General features: G+C 39.1%; 1 protein-coding gene across 2 annotated transcripts in view; it reads right to left on the bottom strand.

The window, feature by feature from the left end:
• AP3B1 (adaptor related protein complex 3 subunit beta 1) overlaps positions 1–25,475 on the bottom strand; it is a 177,500-nt gene that overhangs the window by 136,346 nt on the left and 15,679 nt on the right. For both annotated transcript variants that reach the window (XM_048503414.1, XM_048503413.1), the window contains exons 2-7: positions 22,598–22,673; positions 17,603–17,677; positions 12,934–13,029; positions 8,753–8,913; positions 8,091–8,157; positions 1,265–1,447 (exon numbers count right to left, since the gene is read on the bottom strand). In XM_048503414.1, the coding sequence (XP_048359371.1) occupies positions 1,265–1,447; positions 8,091–8,157; positions 8,753–8,913; positions 12,934–13,029; positions 17,603–17,677; positions 22,598–22,673 (658 nt within the window). The remainder of the gene's footprint in view (positions 1–1,264; positions 1,448–8,090; positions 8,158–8,752; positions 8,914–12,933; positions 13,030–17,602; positions 17,678–22,597; positions 22,674–25,475) is intronic.

Here is a 25,475-nt window from a genome sequence, read left to right as displayed (position 1 = left end):
GTTGCCTTCTCCATCTTTATTTACAAGGCCTCCAGACTGGAGTGATGCCACTGGGCCGTCGACCAGAGGTACTTGAAGCATCTTCTTATAGTAAAGGGGAACCACATACAGATGCTTGGCCAGGGAACTGCACCTTTTAAAATTAACCATTTAAAAGCACAATCCGTCACACTTCTCTCCTCATCTGAGGCAGGAAAGCAACTGAGAAAGGGTAACTCATGCTACAAATAGTAGTCAGAATTACCGTAGTTCCTGGCTCTCTGAAGGAAGAGGTAGGAATCACTCAAGCTTGATGCCCTCCTACCTCAGAGACTGAAAGGCTAAAGCCAATTCCTGATTCTACTCATCCACTTATTACTCATCCAGAATCCTGGAAACAAAGCCACCACATTTTGAAAGATTACACTGTAGGGTCTATTTTGTTTTGTTCTGGGTTGAGGTTAAAAACTCTCAGCATTCAGGATAATGTGGAAAAACAGCCTATTTTTGTTTACTGCCATACTACTCTGGACGTCTGGAGATATTATCTATTATTGAGCTGATGTAACAGAAAAATTGATATTGCTACGATACTTTTCCTTTCCTTTTATTTTACAGTATCAAATTTGCAAATATCAAGAATTCAAAATGAAATACCCATTTAACACAGTGTAATCTTAAACATCATACATCCCAGAAACAGGAGAATACAATGCAGATTTACAAGCAGGGGTGAACTTGTTTTAACAAACAAGGTGAGCCAAGTTCTTTCTCATGTACTCACTAGCTAATAACCTGTTATGCTGTATTGGTATGCCTTGAAGAAGAAAGATCATCCCCCATATCCTTCTCCACTCTTTCAGCCCCCAGCCTCATTATGCTACAGCTCCTTGCCAATTTCTCCATTTCTTTTCCTTCACTTTCTACATCTACTGATAGTCAATACTTGGTACTGCCATCAGACATTCTGTAAGCAATTCAAAAGATGTCATTTAAAGAAAGCACTTTAACAGCAGCTTTTGAGATTCTGTCTAGGCAAAATGTTTTGCACTACCTAAAAAGTCAGAAAAGGTAATACAACAGAAGGTATCAAGGTTTTTTTTGGGGTGGTGGTGGTGGTGGTATTTCTTTTAGCTGTAGTGGCAGCTTTCTACTTTCTACTTTCCTACTTTCATATCCTGTAGTGGAAGCTGCCTACTTTCATATCCTCTGTTCTCTTGATATTTTAATGTAATCAAGAAGAAAAATATTTAAAAACTTTCGTTTTTGAAGGAAAACAGCTTACCTCTTTCCAAGGGCTCACAAACTGAGTACGTGCATATCGGGTCAGCATATGGATAATGACAACTTGTCCCCATTCCTCCACATCAATCAATAGATTACACAGTTTTCGGTAATTCTTATGAATCAAATCTATTCTGTCTGGGCAGACCTCCTCAAATGCCATCACAACACTTCCTGCAACAAGCTAGAGAACAATTCAAAAACACAAGGATCAGTAAAGGTACGTTTAGTACAGATCTGATCAAAATAACAGACTCAGAAAGGGAGATACTATGAATTCACTTCACAGAGAGAAATACAGCTGTAGTAACCCCCCCCCCCCCCACACACACACACACTGTCTTTATGCATGGCCGTGACTTAATTTAGCCTGCTTGTACAAATGCTTTTTAGATACTGGTTTCCAAGTGAGCCAAGTCCTTTCACTAGAACAAAGTTATGGTCACTCCTAGACTGACAATATGTTGAGTCCTATGTAACAACACATCCCTTCAGGCCTCTTCTCCAACAGAGGGAGGGAGGGGGGGACACGGAGTAGCCATAAGTAGATGCACAGAGAATGATAACATTTGACAAAGAAACACTTTGATTATCACTATACTCTGTCTCACAGAAAAGTGTGGACGCTAGTGGTGTGGCAGAAGTGCAAAATAGAAAATAGTTCAGAAAGGTTATAGCAGGCAGGAGAACAAGGAGGGAGGAAGGAGAGAGAGAGAGTTGGTGAGAGAGAAGAAGAGTTTGGATTTATATCCCCCCTTTCTCTCCTGTAGGAGACTCAAAGGGGCTTACAATCTCCTTGCCCTTCCCCTCTCACAACAAACACCCTGTGAGGTAGGTGGGGCTGAGAGAACTCCGAAAAGCTGTGACTAGCCCAAGGTCACCCAGCTGGCGTGTGTGGGAGTGCACAGACTAATCTCAATTCCCCAGATAAGCCTCCACAGCTCAGGTGGCAGAGCGGGGAATTAAATCCGGTTTCTCCAGATTAGAATACACCTGCTCTTAACCATGACGCCACTGCTATTGAGGTGGCAGGCGGAAGAACAAGGCGACAGGTGAGCAAGTGAGGTGGTGGACAAGTGAGGCAGAGGGTGGGCGGCCAAGATATGTCTGTGGAGTGAATGATGAGTTGGGCGGAAGGCAGTCAGGCCCGGTTTGATGGGCCAGGGGGAGGAGAGGAATGACAATGCTTTTGCCAGGACCAGCAGGAGAGTGATGGCTTGCCACTACTGTCCAGAAGGCCTGGCTCAGTGTTGGACCAGGAGGACAAAGACACTAGGACCAGAAGGGAGTATTCTAAAGGAAGGAGGTCTAGGAAGTAGTGGTGGATGAATTCAAAACCTCCTGAGACCTTTTGGTGAGACAGAGTACAATGGTTGATGATGATTATTACCAGTGGCTGTTACACACAAAATATAGCAATAATTTACCACAGAAGACAAACATAGATTCCCATCCGGGGTGGGGGGCAAATCCACCAGTGGAAGCAACGAGCAGTTGTGCCAGCAGATTTACCCTCCTTGGGACATCTACCCCAGGGGAGAAGAAATTCCCCTGTATATGACAGCGACACTGAGAAATGGTGGTGGACCAGTATCCCAGCTACCGGCATAGCAGGGGGGCAGGGGTGTGAATGGGGAGGAGCTGGCTTTAGTCAGCTCCCTTCCAACCACTCACAGCGTTACACTGGCAGACTGGGCCTCTGATTTAAGCTGCGCTTCTGGCTAGTGTAAGTCTAGTGAGCCCCATAGAGGCTTCCCAGTAGTAGGGACAATTTTTCTTTTCAAGCCTCCCCTCACTGCTGGAAAACCTCTTTGTGGGCGGCTGTGGCTTGGCGCTCTTGGGTAGCTCTTGCATGGGGCTACCTGAGTACTAGGCATAGTGACATTCTCTGAAAATATACAAAACTACTTAAAACTTAACTTCTCCTTAAAAGAAGTGTTCTACAATACCACCACCATTTAGAGAGAACTTTCATAACTTTTCACATAATACTGTTACCGCGGGGTAACTCTGTGCCTACAATATCATGCAAGGTAGATCTGTAGTATTACCCTCAGTGGGGAAAAGGTAATCCATATAAAGCTCTCTGAGTTTGTGGCTGAAATTAAATTTGAACCAGAAACCTTATTTTACTGGCAACCATGTTTTACCAATTTCACTGTATTTTGCTTAGACAGGACAAAGAAATATTCCCCTTCCCCATGTTACCCAACTTTTTAGAATTCTCAGAGATTAATTAAACATACATGTGGGAATCTTCTTGAACATTCAAGAACAAGTCCTGGATTCCTCAATATTTCAGACCTTTGGATATTTTTTTTGTTGCTGTATGTCTGCGATGCCTATTTAAGTGTTCTGCACTACAGACAAGAGCTTGTGAAAATACTGCATCCAGCTGCTTGTCAGCTATCTTTTACAAACCATCACCACTTGTCATTCTGTGTTACCTATTATCTCTTCTCTAACTGCTTTAATTAAAATTTGTTTTGATTCAAGCCACATGCTAAACAAAACAACTACTATGCTGAGGCTTCTATATGAAGCAACTGATATGTATGCAGTTAAGCATGCAAGTGAAGCAGCTTTCTGGCAGCAAATTAATGTCACATTCTAGCAGGAGCACTGAGGATCTGCATTTCAACCTCTAAAATTTCCCCAATGATTTAAAGTAAGCAATTAAATAGAAATACAATTTATTGAAATGGCACTTTTGGAAAAAAAAATATTAAATATGATTATATTCATATGTTAGAATTTTCCCCCTATTTTTGGTTGACATTTGGTTTATTAGTATGCACCCATTACAACTGAAAGAAAACTGCTCCGAATATAGTATTGCTATTATGCTAAACAAGTTTCAAGTTCTGTGGGGATTTTATAAATTACCAATAACTATAAACGTGACGTTGCATTTATTGTCTCCAGCCCTGCTATGTACTGGTACCTGCTGGTCCCAGCATGTATACAACTCATTCCACAAAGGAAGAATTGATTATTTGTAAAGGACTAAAGAAAATGCATTACACTTCCATTTGTTTCTATTGCATCACTTGTATTTTTTTTTAAATCTCACTTCAACTACTGAGACTTGCTACACCTGCTGATAATGTTCTCTACCTTTAGTTATCACAGCCATAAATCAGGCCATCAGACCACAACAGGAAGATTTTAAAAACTTAAATTTAAATAACAAACATTAAATGTTTACCCCATAAAAATAGTTTGCTATCACTACTTTTTTTAAAAGCCAGGATCTTCATGAAGACACACTGTTCCCAAAACAATTCATTAAAAGTTTTGTGCTGTCCAGGAAAGGTTAAGGAAAAGAAGAGCAAAAGTGGCTATTCCTCATTTGAAGATAATCAACTTATTGTGGTGGGTTTTCTGGGCTGTGTGGCCGCGGTTTGGTGGATCTTGCTCCTAACGTTTTGCCTGCATCTATGACTGGCATCCAGAGGTTATCACAGAGGGAAGTCTGTGCAACAGACTTCCCTCTGTGATAAACCTCTGAAGATGCCAGCCACAGATGCAGGCGAAACATTAGGAACAAGATCCAACAGACCACGGCCACACAGTCCAGAAATCCCACCACAACCAGTTGAATCCGGCCATGAAAGCCTTTGACAATAATCAACTTAACTTTCACATTACCTAAAACTTGAAACTGTGCTAAGAAACTTACAAGCTTGCCTATAAATAAAAAACAGCAATTAGACAAAAGCCACCACTTTCAATATTGCCAATGAAAAATGAAGATGAAGTTCTCCATACATTCTTGACACTAGAAGGAAGGCAGACAGAAGTAAAAAAAAAAACAGAAGAGAGACAAAATTCAATTTTTAATTTGTAAACAGCTGTGAACAGTTTTGAAGGGCTTTGGTTGGTTTTTACACAAAGCACTTGTCATTTTCCTTTAAAATCTGCAATGTATTTAAACTAAAACCGATGTCTTTCTAACTCATTTAATCACATAACAGGGTTTCAGTCTAAAGTGCGCCCACCTTATGGATTAAAATGCATTTTGTGCTAAACATAACATGGAAACTGAGCTCTATCATTTTTTTCAGGAGAATATCTGATTCTATAAAATAATAAATAATTCACAGAGAAAAATGAGGGGGGAAAAGGATTTTATCTTTTCCCAAAGATATAGAAAGTCTCAAAGAAAATTCCTGAACAATTGTTACTACAGTAACATTCTACTCTATATCTGAATATCTGAAGAACAGCTGATCATCTTAGTTTATTAAATATTCAGTATTTCATAAAACATTGAGAAGCAAAACAAAATGATCCAATCACAACTTGAAAAAAAAGACTAGTTTACAAAACAGTGTCTGTGACAGTCAGGTGAAAATTAAATAGTAGGTTTTTTGTGCAAGAAAAAATAAATCATTCCTATAAAACTAGCAATAAGCTCATCAAATTCAAATACAGATTTCCATTTATGTATTTTTTATATTAAAGCAATAAACATGGTTCATTTGTCTTTCACGCGTTGCCACGTTTTTCTGTGCTGTTGCTATGAACTTCAGCCATTAGCTGCGCTCCAAGGTAAACTACATGAACCATCAACAAAAGTGACACCCAATCTATGGAGTTCATATTTTCTCCAGATTATCTATGCTAGTTGACAAGCTGGTAATGAAAAAAATCACACTAAGCAAATGGTTCCTCTAATAACAATAAATTTTCTATAAAATTATGAAGGGTACAAAACGTTTCCTTGCATCTATTTTGTCATGAATTCTAATTAACGCTGCAAAAACCTGAGAGTGCTGGGTCATCACAAGAAGTGTATCGAGGTTTGATTGATAATATGGTGCAAGTTGGCCTATGCTGCCAACATTTCCTTCTCTTAAATTAATGGCCATCCCACCTGCCCTAATCATACAGCCCAAATGATATTCCCCTTCTTATTTCAATTTTCTGGAAGCATGGAAGCTGGTAAAGATCAGTCATTTATCTTCTAATAGCTGGATAATAGATCTATCACAATACAGCATCTGCACAAACTCAGTTTTTTTTCTCCACAACAGTAAAGCTTTTTACCAACGTTGAATCAATAACTTTGGAAAGCATTAGGTTACCTACAGATTTTCAATCTCAACACATGTTACTTCTAGCAAATCTGCTAAATATGTTAAAGAATGCACCTTACTTTACTCCATTTTCCCCAGGGCAATATTCTAGTTGAGAACACATCAGTAATCTCATCACAAAGCCATCACCATTTCTTCAGCTCATTTTTAACAAGCAAATTATTTGACCTCCCAAGAGTCAGCTGCTACAGATAATCCTATCTAGTTTTCATAGGGCACATGGGCACTCAATTTGTTTCAGAAGAAAGATGTGTTTACACCCACAGCTGGAGACCTCAAAAGTCCTTTGAGCATCAATGAACCTAAAATCTACAGGAAAAGAAGCAATGAGATATCTTTGTTTCTTTTGCACTACCACAACTAGTATCTAAAGACTTTTTCCCTATGTAAATTTATAGAAATGAAATATAACACAGTCCAGAACCATGATTCTCCACAAACTGGCAGCTTGTCACACTGAACATGAGGAGGCTATGCACTCTTAACCTGTAATAAATCTAGGACCGAAATATTTCTTTGAGCCTTATAGTTGAAACAATGGTGGCTTTCACTAAGTCAAATTAAGGAACAACATACACTTTCTTCTCACAGACTGACATCTGACAATAATCATGCGTGCCTTCAAAAATAACAAGAGTTAACATGAAGCATGCACTTCACATAAGGCAGTGACTCAAGTGTATGTGGAAGTCACATTTAGCACAGAACCTAGGAGGACAACTCCTGGTAAATGAGGGCTGCAATTACCTTAAACCATTATTATCTGATGTCTTCTGTGAGGCACACAGTGGAAATCCACAAGTGCTTCTAGAGATCTCAGAAGCACCAAAAAGGCATCTTGTTCCTCAAGAGCACAGTGGAGTTTCCCACCCAAACCAATGGGAGAGATGAATACCCATTTCCCACCATTCTCCAGAAATATCTGGTATTAGCATGGCATGTTTTAGATTACTGGTTTTCAGTTTATGGGTATTTAATGACAAGATTTTTAAAAATTAAGATATGTATTAGCTATACTGTAAACGTCCTTGAATATCTTGCAAGGTAGAAAAAGTCAGATATAGATCTATAAACAAATATTGTTGCCGCTCCTTATTTAGCAGAGGAACTACGTAAGCAAAGTAACCAATTTCAAAGACTGAAAAAGCCCTTGTGATCAAGCAACCTATGCAAAATATCAGAACAATTCTCAGTAGCTACATGAACAACTTTCTAAAAAATAATGAGAAACCGGGAGATTGCAGTGGCGGAAGGGTGTAAGTAATGTTTTAGAGTAATAACTAGGTTTCAAAAGTATAGCTATGTTTCTGCCATAAACCCTTTGGACGGGGCAGAGTCTTAAAGCCTTTTGGGGGTGGGCAGTATACTAAATTTAATAATAAATAATATTTTTTTTAAAAAAACCCTGAAAGAATAACTCAGCTATTGGTAATAGAATTTTCCAACTACAATGACAATCTTGTTTCTCCAACTGAGTAGCAATCTCACCTTTGTTTTATTCTGAACACTCTGTGGTTGCCAAAATAAAATACATGCTGACAGGTTTTATTTGGGATAATTTTTTTCAACACAGATGTGCCACACATTTTGATCTATCCTCACTTCTTCTTTAAAGCTAATTTGAAGTTTTTCTTTCTCCAAAATATTCAGACAACAGATATTTTTCAGCAATGGCCTTCACTAATGAAAATGACAAAATTAGCTATAGCAATTTTTATTACTTACTGTGCTCTTGTCTTTCAGAAGTTTCTCTATCACTTCAATTAACATTTCCTTTTGCTCAGGATCAAGACTAAGGGACAATGAAATAAAGAATCAAATCCTTTTGTTTTACAAGATTCTGTATTTAGGACATTTTACAGCTGTATTTAGGACATTTTAGTTTAAGAAAAACTAAAATATCTACATGGATGAACAGAAAAGGAGAACAGAAACATGATTACTTTGATTTGATTTTCAGGAACGGCTTGTAGGGAGGGAACAAGTAGTTGCAAGAGGACCACACAGAAACAATTATGTCTCTGTGCTGCAGCCCTTTGAATCTTAGTCACACAATTTTGTTTTTAAATCTTATTTCATATAATCTAATATTTTGTCAAGCTGTGGATTCCACTTGTCAAGCTGTAGAACCAGCTGCCTGAATAATAACCTTGATAAAATTAAGGCAATACTTTGCATATAGTCTATTCAACCTTTCAGTCTTTCCCAGGCTAAAAGGCTAAACTTAAGTAAGAGGTTAAAACAGACCTTTTAGTCAAAGTCGGCTTGCTGACTTTATGCCCATTAGCAGAAGGCAGTTATCATAAGCTGTAGCTAAACTTCATTATAGCACACTCTATTGATCATTAAATACATCTCTTCCATATTCATGACTGAAGAGAGCTTACCTGTAAAGCTTTTGAATTGCATGGGCGGCATTTTTCCTAACATAAGGAGATAAATCAGCTGATGCTTCTTTGATTGCAAGCATCATAATCGGAACAATAATAGGAACTCTGATACTGGATAAGACTCTCAAAGCGCTGGCACGGATTAACTGATTAGGATCCTAAAATGAAAATGAAATAGTAGTACTCGTCGAAAATACATATTGTTAACGCTACACAGAGAAGGCATACATGATTTGTTTTATTTTTGAATTTGTACCCTGATTGAAGAAAGCCCCCGAAGTATCTACTGCAATAAATATACTCACAGATATTGTGCTGTACTGCCAGAATTTATCAACTGGGATATAAACCATCAGAAATATTTAAAGTCAAAAGACAGACTGAAAACATTCAGAAAGAATTTACACCCATTGTGAAAGGTGTTGTGCAACTACAGTAGGTGGTCCTCATCTTTCACACAGTGACAGACTAAGATATTCTTTCTATCAGTATGTGGCACAGTTTAACAACAATTAGTACTCTGACCGACCAGGGCTGCCGGTGAAGTGGCATTTCACTTTGGTTGAGATTCTGAGTGCTCCCAGACTACGCGTTGCTGATTGGGGCTGTTCTGCTGGCTGTAGAGCAAGTTTTTCTTAGCTTCTTCAGATACTGGGGCCTTAAATTTGACAGGTGGACTAGAAGAATTTGGATTTTAGACCCTAGGTCTTTAAAAATCCAGTGTGAGTGAGCAGTAGAGATCTTAGAATCAGCAACCCTCTTTTCTTTTTGCTTTTCTCCTTGAGTCTTTCCTTATCTTCATTTTTTTCCTTTTCTTTATCTCTATGCTTTTTCTTGTATACTTGATTTATATTCTTTTAACTTTCTTTTCTTTTCCTGTAGTTCTTTTCTGATAAAATAAAAATTATTTGGAGAAAAAAATACTCTGACTGACCACAACAGCTTAAATTGAAACCCTTGGCTTTGCTCCACTGAAGTACAACTGAGCAAGTGTTACTGTACTTAAAGCACCTGGGAGATCTTAATGGTTTTATCTGTTTCTGAACTGTCAAATTCCCTATTTGTGTTTGTCCAGGAGCACAGCACCCAGTTTGAGCTAATACAGTAAGATGCAGCCCAACCACATTAAGGCTTATTCAAAGGAAGTTCCACTACGTTCAGTGGTGCTGACTCCCAATTAAGTGCACATGGTATCTCCGAGAAATAACAGGCTGAGTCCAGCAAGTCATAGCAGGAAGAAATTCTGGTGTAACTTGTTCCATGAAGTAGTTTGAGTCATCTGGACTCCACCAAAACAAAACAAATGCTTCATGGCCTGGAGCCACCCTATCTGCCACAGCTAAGATTCTATGTTCTTCTTGCTAATCTGGCGTGAAGCAGTTTTCAAGAGAACACATTTCCAGGCAATCCACACAATATGACATAAAAAGTGTACACAAAACTAACATCCTTTCCCAATAAAATAAAAGTAGCTTGTAATGAAGAAATAGAAGCCAAAAGTAGGATGCAACAGTATCACAGGAATTACGTATGTTAATTTTTCACTGATTGACTGTATGTACCAAGGACAGAGTTCAGGGCTTTTTTTTTTTTTTGCCATCAAGTCAAGAAACATTAGAGACTATTTGCCATTGTCTGTCTTCACTTCATGAGCCTGGTATTCCTTGAAGATCGGCCATCCAAATACTTGCCAGGGTTGATCCTACTTAGCTTTTGAGATCTTACAAGATCAGGCCAGCTTCAGGACAGAGCTTACCTGTCTTCAACAGTCTACTGTTCAATCCACTATAAAGACTTTAAGATGAATGAATGCATAACGTATAAGCTATCCTCAACTTGGAGCTTCTCTATCCAAACTATATATTATTGTTCTGGTATAAAATATAGTGAGAAACACAAAGCATGTACTACCAACTCCAACTGTTTGAAAATGTAAAATGTCTCATCTTGGTTTTAAAAAAAATCATACTTCAACATTTCCAAGTCCTTGAGTCAATTATGAATGACATTATTCACCTGAGCTGAGTAATCATACCTCTGCAAAGTAACAAACTGATTAACATTTAAATCAAGCATCTCAGGAGGACAGGCAGACTCAACAGAATAGACAAACCTGCTCCAGGAGTATGACAGTCAAGATTAAACAAAGGAAACAGCACATATACAAATATCCAGTAAATGACACCTTTGCTGGCCCCCCAAAAAGATATTTTCAGCATTGTAAAAAGGTATTAATAATGTAAAGCAGACCAGGATCACCACACTGATTTACAATCATACAGTTGGAGTGGGCCATACAGGACATCTACTCAAACCCCTGTTCAATTCAGGATCTTCCTAAAGCAACTCTAAGAAGTGTTCACCCAACCACCACTTGAAGACTGCTAATGAGGGGGGGGGGGGGAGGAGAGGTCACCACCTCCTTAAGCAGCTGATTCCACTACTGAACAACTCTTACTGCAAGAAAAATATTCATATCCAGCCAGTACCTTTCTGTCCTTAATTTAAACCCATTACTGTAAATCCTATCATCTTCAGCCAACAGAACAGCTGCATGCCCTCCTCTGTTCAAATAAAGTAGAGCAAACTTGTCCCCTCTTTAAGAGAGCAAACTTGTCCAAACTGAACATTCATTCCCAAGTCCATCAGTATTTCCTCATAGGACTTGGATTCCAGGTCCCTGATTATTCTTGTTGCTCTCCTCTGTACCTGCTCCACTTTGTCCACATCCATTTTGAAGTGAGGCCTCCAGAACTGCATGCAGTGCTGTGTGGTACGGCAAACTTCTGTGCGGTTTGGCCTGCCCAATGTGGTGGACTTAAGACAGTCCAGACTCTTCTGCTCATCCTTAAATTAGTTGGTAAATGAATTTTACAAGTGGCCAAAACCCTTCTTTTGTACCAACAATCTTCAGAAAGAACATAACATAAGAACTAGCTTGCTGGATCAGACCAGAGTCCATCTAGTCCAGCATTCTGCTACTCGCAGTGGCCCACCAGGTGCCTTTGGGAGCTCACATGCAGGAGGTGAAAGCAATGGCCTTCTGCTGCTGCTGCTCCTGAGCACCTGGTCTGCTAAGGCATTTGCAATCTGAGATCAAGGAGGATCAAGATTGGTAGCCATAGATTGACTTCTCCTCCATAAATCTGTCCAAGCCCCTTTTAAAGCTATCCAGGTTAGTGGCCATCACCACCTCCTGTGGCAGCATATTCCAAACACCAATCACACGTTGCGTGAAGAAGTGTTTCCTTTTATTAGTCCTAATTCTTCCCCCCAGCATTTTCAATGAATGCCCCCTGGTTCTAGTATTGTGAGAAAGAGAGAAAAATTTCTCTCTATCAACATTCTCTACCCCATGCATAATTTTATAGACTTCAATCATATCCCCCCTCAGACGTCTCCTCTCCAAACTAAAGAGTCCCAAACGCTGCAGCCTCTCCTCATAAGGAAGGTGCTCCAATCCTTCAATCATCCTCGTTGCCCTTCTCTGCACTTTTTCTATCTCTTCGATATCCTTTTTGAGATGTGGCGACCAGAACTGAACACAGTACTCCAAGTGCGGTCGCACCACTGCTTTATATAAGGGCAAGACAATCTTTGCCGTTTTATTATCAACTCCTTTCCTAATTATCCCCAGCATAGAGTTTGCCTTTTTCACAGCTGCCATGCATTGAGTTGACATCCCCATGGAACTATCCACTAAGACGCCCAAATCCCTTTCCTGGTCTGTGACTGATAGCACTGACCCCTGTAGCATGTATGTGAAGTTTGGATTTTTTGCCCCTATGTGCATCACTTTACATTTTGCTACATTGAACTGCATTTGCCATTTCTTAGCCCACTCACCTAATTTATCAAGGTCCGCTTGGAGCTCTTCGCAATCCTTTGTGGTTCTTACCACCCTACATAATTTGGTATCATCTGCAAACTTGGCCACCACACTACCCACCCCTACTTCCAGGTCATTTATGAATAAGTTAAAGAGCACTGGTCCCAAAACGGATCCTTGGGGGACACCACTCCCGACATCTCTCCATTGTGAGAATTTCCCATTTATACCCACCCTTTGTTTCCTGTTCCTCAACCAGTTTTTAATCCATAGGAGGACTTCCCCTCTTATTCCTTCATTGCTGAGTTTTCTCAACAGAGAAAGCATTGCTAATTTCATATTTACTCACTTTCAAAGCACGCTGAAAGGTGCTAATTGATAGCAGAGCCAGGTCTTGCTGCTCCTCCGCATAGCGCATCAGATAAACATACACTAGTTTTTTAATCTAAAAAAGAGAAAGATGTTTATTAATATTCAAGTCGGAATGGATCAGAATTTACCCAAAAAAGCCCTTGTAAAATTTAACATTCCAAACCTAGTCCCAATACATATTGATAACCTGTATATTTTTGATGAGTCATAGGCATGAGGAACAATAATTCTAGACCCCCTGGGACAACAGATTTACACATTTTGCTAACGCATTCATGGTTCCCAATTTCCTAATGCATAAATGACTGTGATTGCCCAAGATAAAAAGAAAATTAGATCTGCCTTGAAAACAATGCAACCAATGTTCACAAATATAAACCTCTCAAATAATTTTATACATATTATAAATCAGCCAACTTGACCTCTCTTTGGCTTAAGAAATTATGCTTCAGTTAAGCTTTAAACAAAGCCTATATATGTGAAACTAAGCACAGAAAAAAAAATGTTCTGAGATATAAACTGACCATAAGGGTTTATAATAGAGTGTCTGAAAGACCTTAACTACAGCTGTGCGGTAATTACTGTCACTATCTGAAGAAAGATTTTTCTGCCTGTTCTGCCAAAAAGCAAGATATTAAATCACAGAAGGTTATGAAGCACTAAATTATTTGTTGTTCTACTATGAACAAGCAGCAATCAACATTGACAACAAGAGGCCTGTATAGTGAATGACTGCAGGTGTGCAGAGAAAGCCTCCTTTTCTTGAAACCACTCTGAGACTAGAGGCAGGAGTACTTGGACTTCGTGACTGTGCCGTTCTTTTATCATTTACCTTCATTCCATGTTACAGCACTCCTCCCTTTAAAACGAATAATAACAGGGCCACATTAGACGTGAGGAACACAGGAAGATCTGTTTAATTAGTTTATCAATACAAGTATACCAAACTTCATGAGTTATTGACTAAACCTTTGATTATTTCTGTTCTACACCACCAACTGCTTTCTAGGTTACTTTTCTGCATCTTTTGGTACGTGGCATATAACTAAACCTACAGCAGCATGCACCGATAAAATGAATATTACTAGATGCTGTAACAAATTGCCCTTCACTGGTTTTGATGGCAAAAATTCTTCCCCCCTGTGACATGGTTTATGTGTGAATGTTACTTTAATGGAATTCTAATTAGGAACATCACTCATACAATAGAAAGACTACAACCCAAATCTATATTCTGGTACTATGTTGTCAGAATACATAGGAGTAAGCTTAAAAGGTCATTGGACAACATCCAAATGCCACTGGCAAGCCCTGAGCCATAGTCAGCCCTAATAACCAGAATGGAATTCAGTCTGAAGCCTTGAATATCAGTACACCCACTAAATTTTTTTCATTTAAACAGAAAACATCACAGCCACTAGAACATGGTCTGAAAGTTTATGGCCTTGTAAGTTGAATGGCAGATTGTCACGGAACCATAGGTAAACTACTCTGCATACTTCAGAGTAAGAACATGATGTGAATGTAATAAATGAAAACAGTCCTCACAGTAAATAGGATACTGATAGATGGCTCTGATCCAGTCAAACAAAGGATGTTATTTTAAAATGCCATGGTATAATGAACCATTACAGTTATAGCACTGAACTAGTTTAATGGCTTAGGTGAAAATACATAACATCAATTTCCATGATTTAGCGGTTCATAGACTGTACCAGATTAGACTGCAAGCGCGAGACTGAATGTCTGAATACTACCTTGTTCAAAATCTCACATGTATTAAAATTCAGCATTTAATTAAAATTCAGGAGTCTACAAGTACACTCACCAGAAAGCATATTGTTAACTTACTTTATTTATAACCCACTTGTCTCCCCAGTGGAGGCCTAAAGTGGCTTACATCATTCTCCCATCCCCATGGTAGAGTCAAGAGATTTGACTCTTGATTCTACCATGGCAGCTTGTTGAGTAGTCTTGGCCCATGAGGCAGGTTAGCCTGGGAGTGTGAGCCCAGGCCAAGACTACCCAGCAAGAAGTCATGGTAGAGTCAAGAGTCAAATCTGGGTCTCCCTCATCCCAGACCAATACTCTATCAACTACAACGCTATGGCTTTCTTTAACCTTTTGAAGGCAAAATAGAAGATACATAAGACTTCTACAAGTCTTTGAAGAACGGAGAGTGGCAACTTCTGAGTGTTTCAAAAGTTAAGTGTAATTACCAGAAAAAGGCCCCCATTATTCTCTTGAGCCCAAAGGAACAGCCAGAACCCGTGCTTTTAAATCTTGTCATTTTCCTGAGCCTAGCAGAACAGCAAAGGATTCATCCCTACAAATGCTTCACTTCACAGATATTCAGAAGTAACGCAGCTTGCTATACCCTTTCTCAGGGAAAGAGGACAATGTGGATCAAGCCGCCATATTTTCCTGTCCTCCCACCCTGAGATTCTCTTATAGCATTAAAGAATGTTACTTACCCATCGGCTTCATCAAAACCATTATTGTCTGTGGAGCTAAACACAGCACCTTGATAAAAGAGTTTCTATGTTGCTCTGGAAGGCTATTAGCAACACTTTTGCACCCACCATTTTCCAGGCCCCATGCTGCCATGGGAAACAAAATGGTGGGCGCAACGGTAAGAACATAAGAACATAAGAACAAGCCAGCTGGATCAGACCAAAGTCCATCTAGTCCAGCTCTCTGCTACTCGCAGTGGCCCACCAGGTGCCTTTGGGAACTCACATGTAGGATGTGAACGCAATGGCCTTCTGCGGCTGTTGCTCCCGAGCACCTGGTCTGTTAAGGCATTTGCAATCTCAGATCAAGGAGGATCAAGATTGGTAGCCATAAATCGACTTCTCCTCCATAAATCTGTCCAAGCCCCTTTTAAAGCTATCCAGGTTAGTGGCCATCACCACCTCCTGTGGCAGCATATTCCAAACACCAATCACACATTGCATGAAGAAGTGTTTCCTTTTATTAGTCCTAATTCTTCCCCCCAGCATTTTCAATGAATGCCCCCTGGTTCTAGTATTGTGAGAAAGAGAGAAAAATTTCTCTCTGTCAACATTTTCTACCCCATGCATAATTTTGTAGACTTCAATCATATCCCCCCTCAGCCGCCTCCTCTCCAAACTAAAGAGTCCCAAACGCTGCAGCCTCTCCTCATAGGGAAGGTGCTCCAGTCCCTCAATCATCCTTGTTGCCCTTCTCTGCACTTTTTCTATCTCCTCAATATCCTTTTTGAGATGCGGCGACCAGAACTGGACCCAGTACTCCAAGTGCGGTCGCACCACTGCTTTATATAAGGGCATGACAATCTTTGCAGTTTTATTATCAATTCCTTTCCTAATTATCCCCAGCATAGAGTTTGCCTTTTTTGGTAGAAAATGAAAGTGTTGCTAATAGCTTTCCAAAGCAATATAGATACTCTTTTATCAAAGTGCTATGTTCCACACTGCAGACAATAATGGTTTTGACGAAACCAGCACATAAGTAACATTCTTTAATCTTAAAAGAGAATCTGCACTATTTTACAATGCAGTAATGAACTGCTGCCACAGCACGCAGCATAGCATTGCCAACTTTCCCTGAGAAAGGGTATAGTTCTGAGCACTTCTGAGTTTATCTTAAAATATCTGCAACCTAACTTTACTATAAGGAGTCAACAGGGCTAATAAAAAAATTAAATCATTAATAAGAACAATCCAAACTAAACTACACAGGATTAAAAAAACAACAACAAACTATACCTCAATTTTAGACATCAAACTCCTTATCACCTACTGGTATGTCAAGGGAGAGGTAACGTTTAGTAGCAACAATGAATTATGGCTGGCATTCAAAGCAATATAAATTTGAGGACTGCTAGGCTATACTAAAATTTTCTCCCAGCATGCTAGTTTTACACGTACATGAAAAATCTAATCTAACTACAGACATATCTGATCTTGTAGCTGAGCTTCTACTCTTTACAGCTGCAGTGAGCAAAGCTTTGATTGCAACTTTGACTGAAACCCTAAAACCTTACTAGGGCTCAATGGTGCCTCCTATGGTTTTTTTATTGCTTTTAATTGTAAACTGCCTTGAACATGACTCCAAAGAGGCAGCATAGAAATATTCTAATTAATTAATTTAAAAGCCACTGCATACCTTCCACCACAGTTCCCAATTACTCTGCCAGTATTACCACTTTGTTAGATTCAGTTTTTTTCCATCTGATACTATGACAAGGGATGGATGGCTCCATTTTCTTCATCTCACAGAAGTGCTGTCTTATACTCCTCACTGCAGCGTTCCCACAGGAAAAGTGAAATTCATCACAGAACACTCTTCAGCTTACACAAGTGGAAGCATGAGAACTGTTATCAAAACTAACACAGCACAGAATAAAAACTCTTGCTAGCATCTGTGTGAGCACCGAGAGAGGATGTTCTCCCCACACACAATCATTTGGATGCTTATATCCAAAGTACCTTTCACAGGACTAAAAAGTGTCTTACCATCTCCTCTCTCAGCACATCATTACTTCTAAAGTGTTTAAATGAAATTGAGGTATAGTAAATCAAAATAATTTAATGGGATGGAGACAGAAGCCAAAAAGAAACGTTTAACAACATAATTAAAAGAGGCCATATTTGTTAACATACCTCAATATTTTTGCTTGCTACATTCTTCACTACAGCTGGAAACAATTCTGATGCATTTTTCCCTCTGGCAATCATCTTAAAAAACAAAGCGCATATTATAACATGCCATTTTCAAACAAAACATTTACTATGTACCTTCATGAGGGAACCATATGTTGTTGTAAGGTGTTTAAATTTGCAAATTTTAAAGCCTCTTCACCTTTAAAGCAATTCCCTTTGAAGCATCAATAAAATGTTGTGCTACTCCCCCACCCGCAAAAAATCTTTGGGTTTAGATGTTTATACCTTTTTTGTTTTAAAAAAGATATCTTCAAGAATTATGGTTTAGTGTACAGGAGCAAAAAAGTTATATTTCATTTCAATATTATCAAGGAGAACACAAAGAACAAGGAACAGCATTTGATATTTTAAAATATAAAAACAGTACTCAATAGTTACCAACAAGCAATTTTGTATAATTAGTATGTAAGAGCATAATACATGGAGTCCCAACATTTCTGAGCTTGCAAGTACCTTTAGAATTCTGAGAGGGAGTGGTGTCACCCCACAAGAGGTACAACCAAAACCCAAATGGCTTGTCCAGGAAGCACAGTCATGTACAGTACCTCCCTTCTCACTTTGCAAAAGAATTGCAGAATGAGACAAAGAGACAAAGGAAAATAGAGGTAAGAGGAGGAAAAAGAAAGGGGGAATAAAAAGAAAACGGGAAATGGAACCATAATCTCAGGTACCAGTCTTCGTCCTCCAGTGGCTGCAGCTGCTATTGTAACTATGGAAAACCTATTCATTTGCATGAGGGCATAACAGTCCCACTAACTTGAAAAGTGTGGTGGGCACCAGCAGAAAGTAATGGCAGGTACTACAGTGCTCACAAGGCCCCACACGGTCAATATCAAGAAACCATTAATTCAGTACGAATCGTTCAGGATCAATTAGATTAAGGGATCTGGGGAATCAACTAGATTAAAGGTTTTAGAAATACTGGTAAATATTTCAGAGGCTTTTTATATAAAACATTTTATGTTATGACAGTAAACTTTAAAAGATTACTAGCTTTAAAATGTTATCAAGGAACTATGCATGTATCTTGCATTATTTAACTGACCAACCATAATAGCAGCAGTGTACCATGTAAATATGTAATTAGGATCTTTTTAAAATGTATTTTGTCTCATTAAGTCATAATGATCAGTGTAAATCCTCTTTTGTTCATGGCTCATTAACCAAAGAGAACATAATGGGTCTTTCAAAGACTAAGGTATCATTTTAATTTAGCAGCTTTAAACAGCTAGAATGTTAAACATATCCAGCCATATTCTGATAGAATAGACAGACACATCTGAATATGCAAGTTCCTTTGCTAACCTGTTGCAGTGCTCAACACAGCATAACCTTGGCTATCATAGAACCAAACATTCTAAAATTACCCTTTGTAAGTAGAAGAAGAAGAGTTGGATTTATATCCCCCCTTTCTTTCCTATAAGGAGACTCAAAGGGCTTACAAACTCCTTTCCCTTTCCCCCTCACAACAAACACCCTGTTTGGTAAGTGGGGCTAAGAGAGTTCTGAAGAACTGTGACTAGCCCAAGGTCACCCAGCTGGCATGTGTTGGAGTGCACAAGCTAATCTAGTTCACCAGATAAGCTTCCACAGGTCAAGTGGCAGAGTGAGGAATCAAACCCAGTCCTCCAAATTAGAGTGCATCTGCTCTTAACCACTACACCATGCTGGTTCTCCAGTGGTAGTGGTATAATTACTCAATCTACGTAAACTGACATGACGAAAACCTGGCGGAACAAACAACTGGATACTCACCAAGAATGGTCCTTCTCCTACGGGAACAGGAGGACATCTTGCATGGGTAATTCCCACCCCTTCTTTTAGGGAGGTAGGAACTAAATTTTCTTTTGCTCCACTAGTGGAAATCACCCATGTTAGATCTTTCCAGAAGCAGTCCTCACTATCACCTAGAGTCCATAACTGAAAAACTGAGTAACTAACTGAAGGAACCATCCCACAATGACAATTTAGGGGAGAAGAACATATGATAGATAGATAAGAACAGAAAGCAAAGGGTAAGATCGCAATATAGTATTAAGTTTAACTTTAATGTCCACTTCAGTATACAGATAGATGATCACGATGGCCAGGGAGGGTCAAGATGTTCTCCTGTCCCCATAGAAGAAGGCCCATTCATGACGAGTATCCAACAGTCCGTTCTCCTGATGGAGCAAGAGGACATCTTGCATAGGACCTCCCAAAGCAATGTACCCAATGTGGTTGGATCAACAATCATGTATCCAGCAAGTATTGTAGCACCTTTGGGTTGAAGGCTACTTCTGCAGAATTAAAGGTGTACAGTTTGTAATACCGAATAAAGGTGGACAAACTCGACCATGTGTAGCTGAGCTCTTAACAGAGTGTTCCATAATGCTCTGGGGAATCTCCAAACACTGTGCCTTGTAAGCCTCTGTGATGCTTTTTTTGAAGGTAGAACGCAGTGCTACCACCGACATCTGTTTGTCCACATTAGCAGGGATGATGGAGATAAACAGAATCAGTTTTTCTTGCGTTCTCATGATAAATGTTTTGACTGCCCTCCTGACATCCAAGTGATGCCAGAGATTTCCTTGGGATGGACAGGGTTGAGCAGAAGGTTGATTTCCTGGCTAGTATGGAAGCTGGAGGCCATCTTGGGCTTGAAGGTGGTGTCTGCCCACAGTACAACTTTGTTTTTATAAAATGTGCAAAAACCAGTTCTGATAGAGACGTAAATGCGGAGACCCATTGAGCAGACGTGATGCCCACCAGAACTGCAATCTTCATCCTAAACCAACAAAGTAGAATCTCACTGATTGGCTCCAAGGGTGGCTGATAATATGGTGTGGAGAAGTCCACTTCCTTCCTGGCTGCCCAGCAGTCAAACGCCTTCCACGTGACATTGTCAATGCAAACTGTGGAGGGTCTGCAGGAAGCTAAGATGGTGGAAGTAACCTCAGAGGACTATTCAGTCTTCAGGAATTGCTGCAGGTCAAGCTCCAAACATCTCCTAAAGGGTGAAGAACCATGGATGCCTGGGCCAATATGGGGCCACAATGATTACTTGGGTCCTCATCTCCCAGACCTTCCTCAGCAGTTTGTGAAGTACTGGAATTGGAGGAAAGGCATATAACAATCCCTGGACCACGTGGCTCTCAGAGCATCCGTTGCTTCCATCTTTGGACTGTAGAAACCCGAGAAGAATCTGTTCAGTTAGTGGTTGGTTTCTGTGAAGAGGTCCAGGATTGGAAGTCCCATCCTTGATCATATTAGGTCAAACAGATTTCTCTTCAATGACCACTAACCCTTATCAACAGATTACTACTCAGCAAATCTGCATTCATGCTCAACATGCCCTTGATGTGTTCAGTCCAGATCAAAGCTAAGATTGGAGTCCACCCAGGTGAGTATCCTCAAAACTTCTGTGTGCAATTTGGAGGACATGGACCTCCCAATTGTTCATATACATGTTGGCACATATGGTGCCCATCCTCACAAGGTGGCATCTTCCAGAAATTTGTGTTTTGAAGTGCAAAAAGGGCCAAAACAACTGCTCTAATTTCTAAGATGTTTATTGGAAGGGTGGCTTCTGTCGCCAACCATCGACCTTGAGTTGGTACTTAATTTAATTCCGTTCCTCAATCTGAAAGGCTAGCATCTGGAGGAACTCTACTATGTAGTAAACCTTGCCCTTGCTCAGATTGACTGGACGGGTCCACAATGTAAGGCTGGATTTGATTGAGACAGGGACCAACACAGTCCTGTCCCTTTTCTGCATTATATCTGTCTGGAATGGGGGAAAGAATCGCTGAAGTGGTCTGATACATGACTTAGTTTGCCCATGACTATAGTCAGCATGTGGGATCATATGAAAAAAGGTGGCCCATTACATGTATGAGTTCCAGGCCATGAAAACATTACATTTTATTTCATTTTATTTCATTTTATTTTATGATTTTACATTTTATGGTTTCGTTACTATTGATTGTTTCCTGATTGCTTACTAGACCTATATGACAATCATTAAGTGTTGTACCTTATGATTCTTGACAAATGTATTTTTCTTTTATGTACACTGAGAGCATATGCACCGGAGACAAATTCCTTGTGTGTCCAATCACACTTGGCCAATAAAGATTCTATTCTATTCTATTCTATTCTATTCTATTCTATTCTATTCTATTCTATTCTATTCTATTCTATGAAGGGCTTTAAAGGCAGCAACCAGTACCTTGAATTGTGCCCAGAAGCAAACAGGTAACTAGTGAAGCCACCAAGCACAGGTCATACTGACTTAAACCAGTCAATAATCTACTACAACAAAGGTGCAAGGAGCAACACAACTAGCTTCATGTAGAAAGAATATGTAGGAATTTAGGATTTTTCATTGTAGCACCTCACGCCACATGCAAAATAGTTACGAAACCTAGGGGAGTTCCAGAAGCAGTTTGTTATATGGCAGTAGAGAATGGAGGTGTCTGCTCTTTTGGTGCCTCTGCAGCACACCTAAGTAGTGTCTGGATCCCAGCAAATTGTAAAGTCCAGAATTCTAATACCAATCAGTCTCTAATGGACAAAAGGGTAGGAAAAATGACTTTGAAAAGTCACAGAAGCTCAGTCAACATGAATCATCTGAATTCATTACATCCAGCACCAAGGCAATTAAGGCAATATAAGGCTATATCCAGCACACTGTGTTCCTTGCCTCTTGAACAAAATTTTTACATAGAGTACAAACAAAAGAAAGTCTATCACTTATGATACTTACAAAGTATTTACTTCACACTATTTAGCAGTAGTGAATATTCACATAAACTAAAAGGTATATTTTACCCAGTAATTAGCTTTTAAAAATATTTTAGCGCTAAACCTGGAAAGATTAAATTATGTATACATTTATGAGGCAAAAAGCTCATATTCAGTCAATTATATGCATAAAAATACTGATCGACATACCTCAACTATCCTCTTCATAGCATCTAGTTTTGAAGAATCTTTGCTGCTTTCCAACATTTGCTTCAAATCTTCATTTCTATAAAAAAGAGGAGATTGCAAAATAATGATGAAACCAAAATAAGTGTTCACATACAGTTCATAATTTCAGATTTCATATCAGTTTTAATATATGTGTGAAGACAAAAGGAGAATGGGGTGTTGTGTGGTTTCCAGGCTGTATAGCTGCGTTCTAGTAGAATTTTCTTCTGATGTTTCGCCTGCATCTATGGCTGGCATCTTCAGATCCTCTGAAGATGCCAGCCACAGATGCAGAACATGGCCATACAGCCCGGAAACCACACAACACCCCAGTGATTTTGGCCGTGAAAGCCTTCAACAATACAAAGGAGAATACTGGAAATTAAAATGCTGGGATCTGAAACACCCAGGAAAAGAAATCAGTGTTAAGAAGTACACATATTTAGAAGTTTGAGAATGTAATACAAGGTTATTGGGTCCAGTATTACATCTTGCATATAATATACATATCAGAGCTGCTTCTTTCTAAACTTTGATTTTTCTATGTTTTTACAAAATATTACTATATAAATTTAACGCTTAAGATGCACAAAACCGTTAACACACTGACGGTACAGACCCCAAGCAAGTTTCTAGGCAGCATAAAAATATTCCACATAAATAAATTATAGACAAATACTGGTTGATTTTTACAATATTTCCAAATGAAAGTTCAGAGAGAACCAAATAATGCGTCTCAGTGTCTCACTAACAAAATATTGAGATTGGGCAGGACAGACAATTAATTGTAGTCAATTACTGTTCCTTATCTGGTTCAAGGTTGCTTACAAGAAATAGTACATGGAAATCCTTTTCTCTTTCTGTTAACATAAAATTGTTAAAATAACTAGTATTTAACAGCAGCTACAATAAATGTTCAGATACACTGCTAAACACTTAAACACCATATTAACAAAGAAAGAACATCATGAGAAAAAATAACTAAGAAAAGATTATCAACCCCAGTTGCAGAAGCTTCATGATAGTAATAAAAGAAAACCTTCTGTCAGATTATAGTATAGTTCCACTTAACTAACCCCGATGGAATCCAGTTACTTCAGATACAAAAGATTTTCATAAAATGTCATTCTTTTTTTGGTCATCAACTAATTTCTTAGTCCATCAACAATTCACTGTGAAAGCACCCCTTTCCCAAATTTTAAGAGCAATTTGCCATGTGTCATAGGATAGTTGCTTAAGAAACTTGTCCTGTTACATTCGCAGTACTCAAAATGAGTGGCACAGTTTCTAAATCACTGGTCAATTTGAGCACAACACAGTCTATATCCGCACACCCTTCATTAATGTGTTTAGAGCAAATACTACCACACACAAGAGGCTCATCTACTCATGTCTATTATCTCTTAAGTTTGGCTCTGAGATGTATTTTTCCTCCATAAATATTGTTATTAACTAGGGAAGTAATGAAAGATACCAGCCACAACCACAGTGGCATTTTTTCACTTTACAATTTTAAAAACAAAACATTTTTTAAAGCACCATATTATTTGGGGTCTCTAATATAAGCAATACCTTACAGAGAAAAAGTAAATTCATTTAGTCTGTACTAAGGAGCATTATGATGCACTGGTCAACATATACTTAAATATCTTGCACACGGGCTTTGGTAAATCATGCAGAGTACTTATCTTTCAGTGCACAATATGACACAGTTTACAACATATACACTGGGAAAGTCTAGGTTAGTTAATTCACGTATTATTCACAGCTTGAAATAAATCAGTACGGCTCTCAGCTGAATAAAAAGTAGGAGGGAAAGGAAGAAATTTTACAAACTACGATACTTACAAAGTAAGATTTTCTTCATATTGTTCAGCAGAAGTACTGCAAATCTTGCTCTCTTCTATACTGGGCTCTGGTTTCAGGGTAACTTGGAGGGTGTCTGCTTTTTCAAGAATATGTTTAACACTGCAAGCAGCCCCACTGATTTTACCTAGCAGAAAGGATTCCGTCTCCATTTTTTCCAAACTTCGGGGGGGAAAATCAGCACTCTGCTAACTAAAGCAACTTACCAGTATCAGTATTAAAGAACCTGTGAGGTAACAGGAACCCACTCCCTTCACTGGAGGAAAATGCCTGCTATATCAAAGGTCATTTCCTTAAAAAAAAATCTTATCAACCAACTAAGACAAACAATGATGCATGGCAAATCTTTTACAGTCTTGTTATACCAGTAGCTATAAAATGATTCTAGAATATCAAGAACTATTATGGAATGTAACAAAACCCAGTAAAACAAAGTCATAAATCCCTTAAGAGGGTCCATGTTGGATCACAACCATACAATCCTAGGCAAAATTACATCTTTTCAGGTTTACTGAAATCAACAGGCTTAAAAGAGTGTAATTCTGCTTAGGATTCCACTGTAATAACCTAAAAGATCCCGGACCAGGGTATCCAAGGGATCATTTTCTCACATATGAGCCCCTTCAAAATTTAATATCTACAAGCAGGAAATTGCAAATACTTGCACAAGGAATCTCCTCTTCCCCCACTATTTCCTCTTTCCTGAAAGCCCCATAAATTGTCCCCTTTTCCTGCTTCCTTCTCTTCTTCTCACATTTCAGCAAACCTACCTTTATCTGCTCCTCTGTCTCTAGCTTTTCCTTACCCCTTCACAGCAGCCACTTGGCCAGGCCTAGTTGCATGGTAGGGATCCCTCAACAACTTGTGGGGTGGCACCTCATTTCCCCCTGTATCTTGCTCCCTACACTATTTTTTATTTTGCTCTTCCTGGCAACTCCATAGTCTCTTCCCTTTCCCTATCTCAGTTTCTCCTTTGCCACCATTCACCAGCCTA

Source organism: Sphaerodactylus townsendi, linkage group LG07, assembly GCF_021028975.2.
Source record: "Sphaerodactylus townsendi isolate TG3544 linkage group LG07, MPM_Stown_v2.3, whole genome shotgun sequence".
In the NCBI taxonomy this organism is placed as follows: Eukaryota; Metazoa; Chordata; class Lepidosauria; order Squamata; family Sphaerodactylidae; genus Sphaerodactylus; species Sphaerodactylus townsendi.
This window is presented reverse-complemented; position numbering and strand designations above follow the sequence as displayed.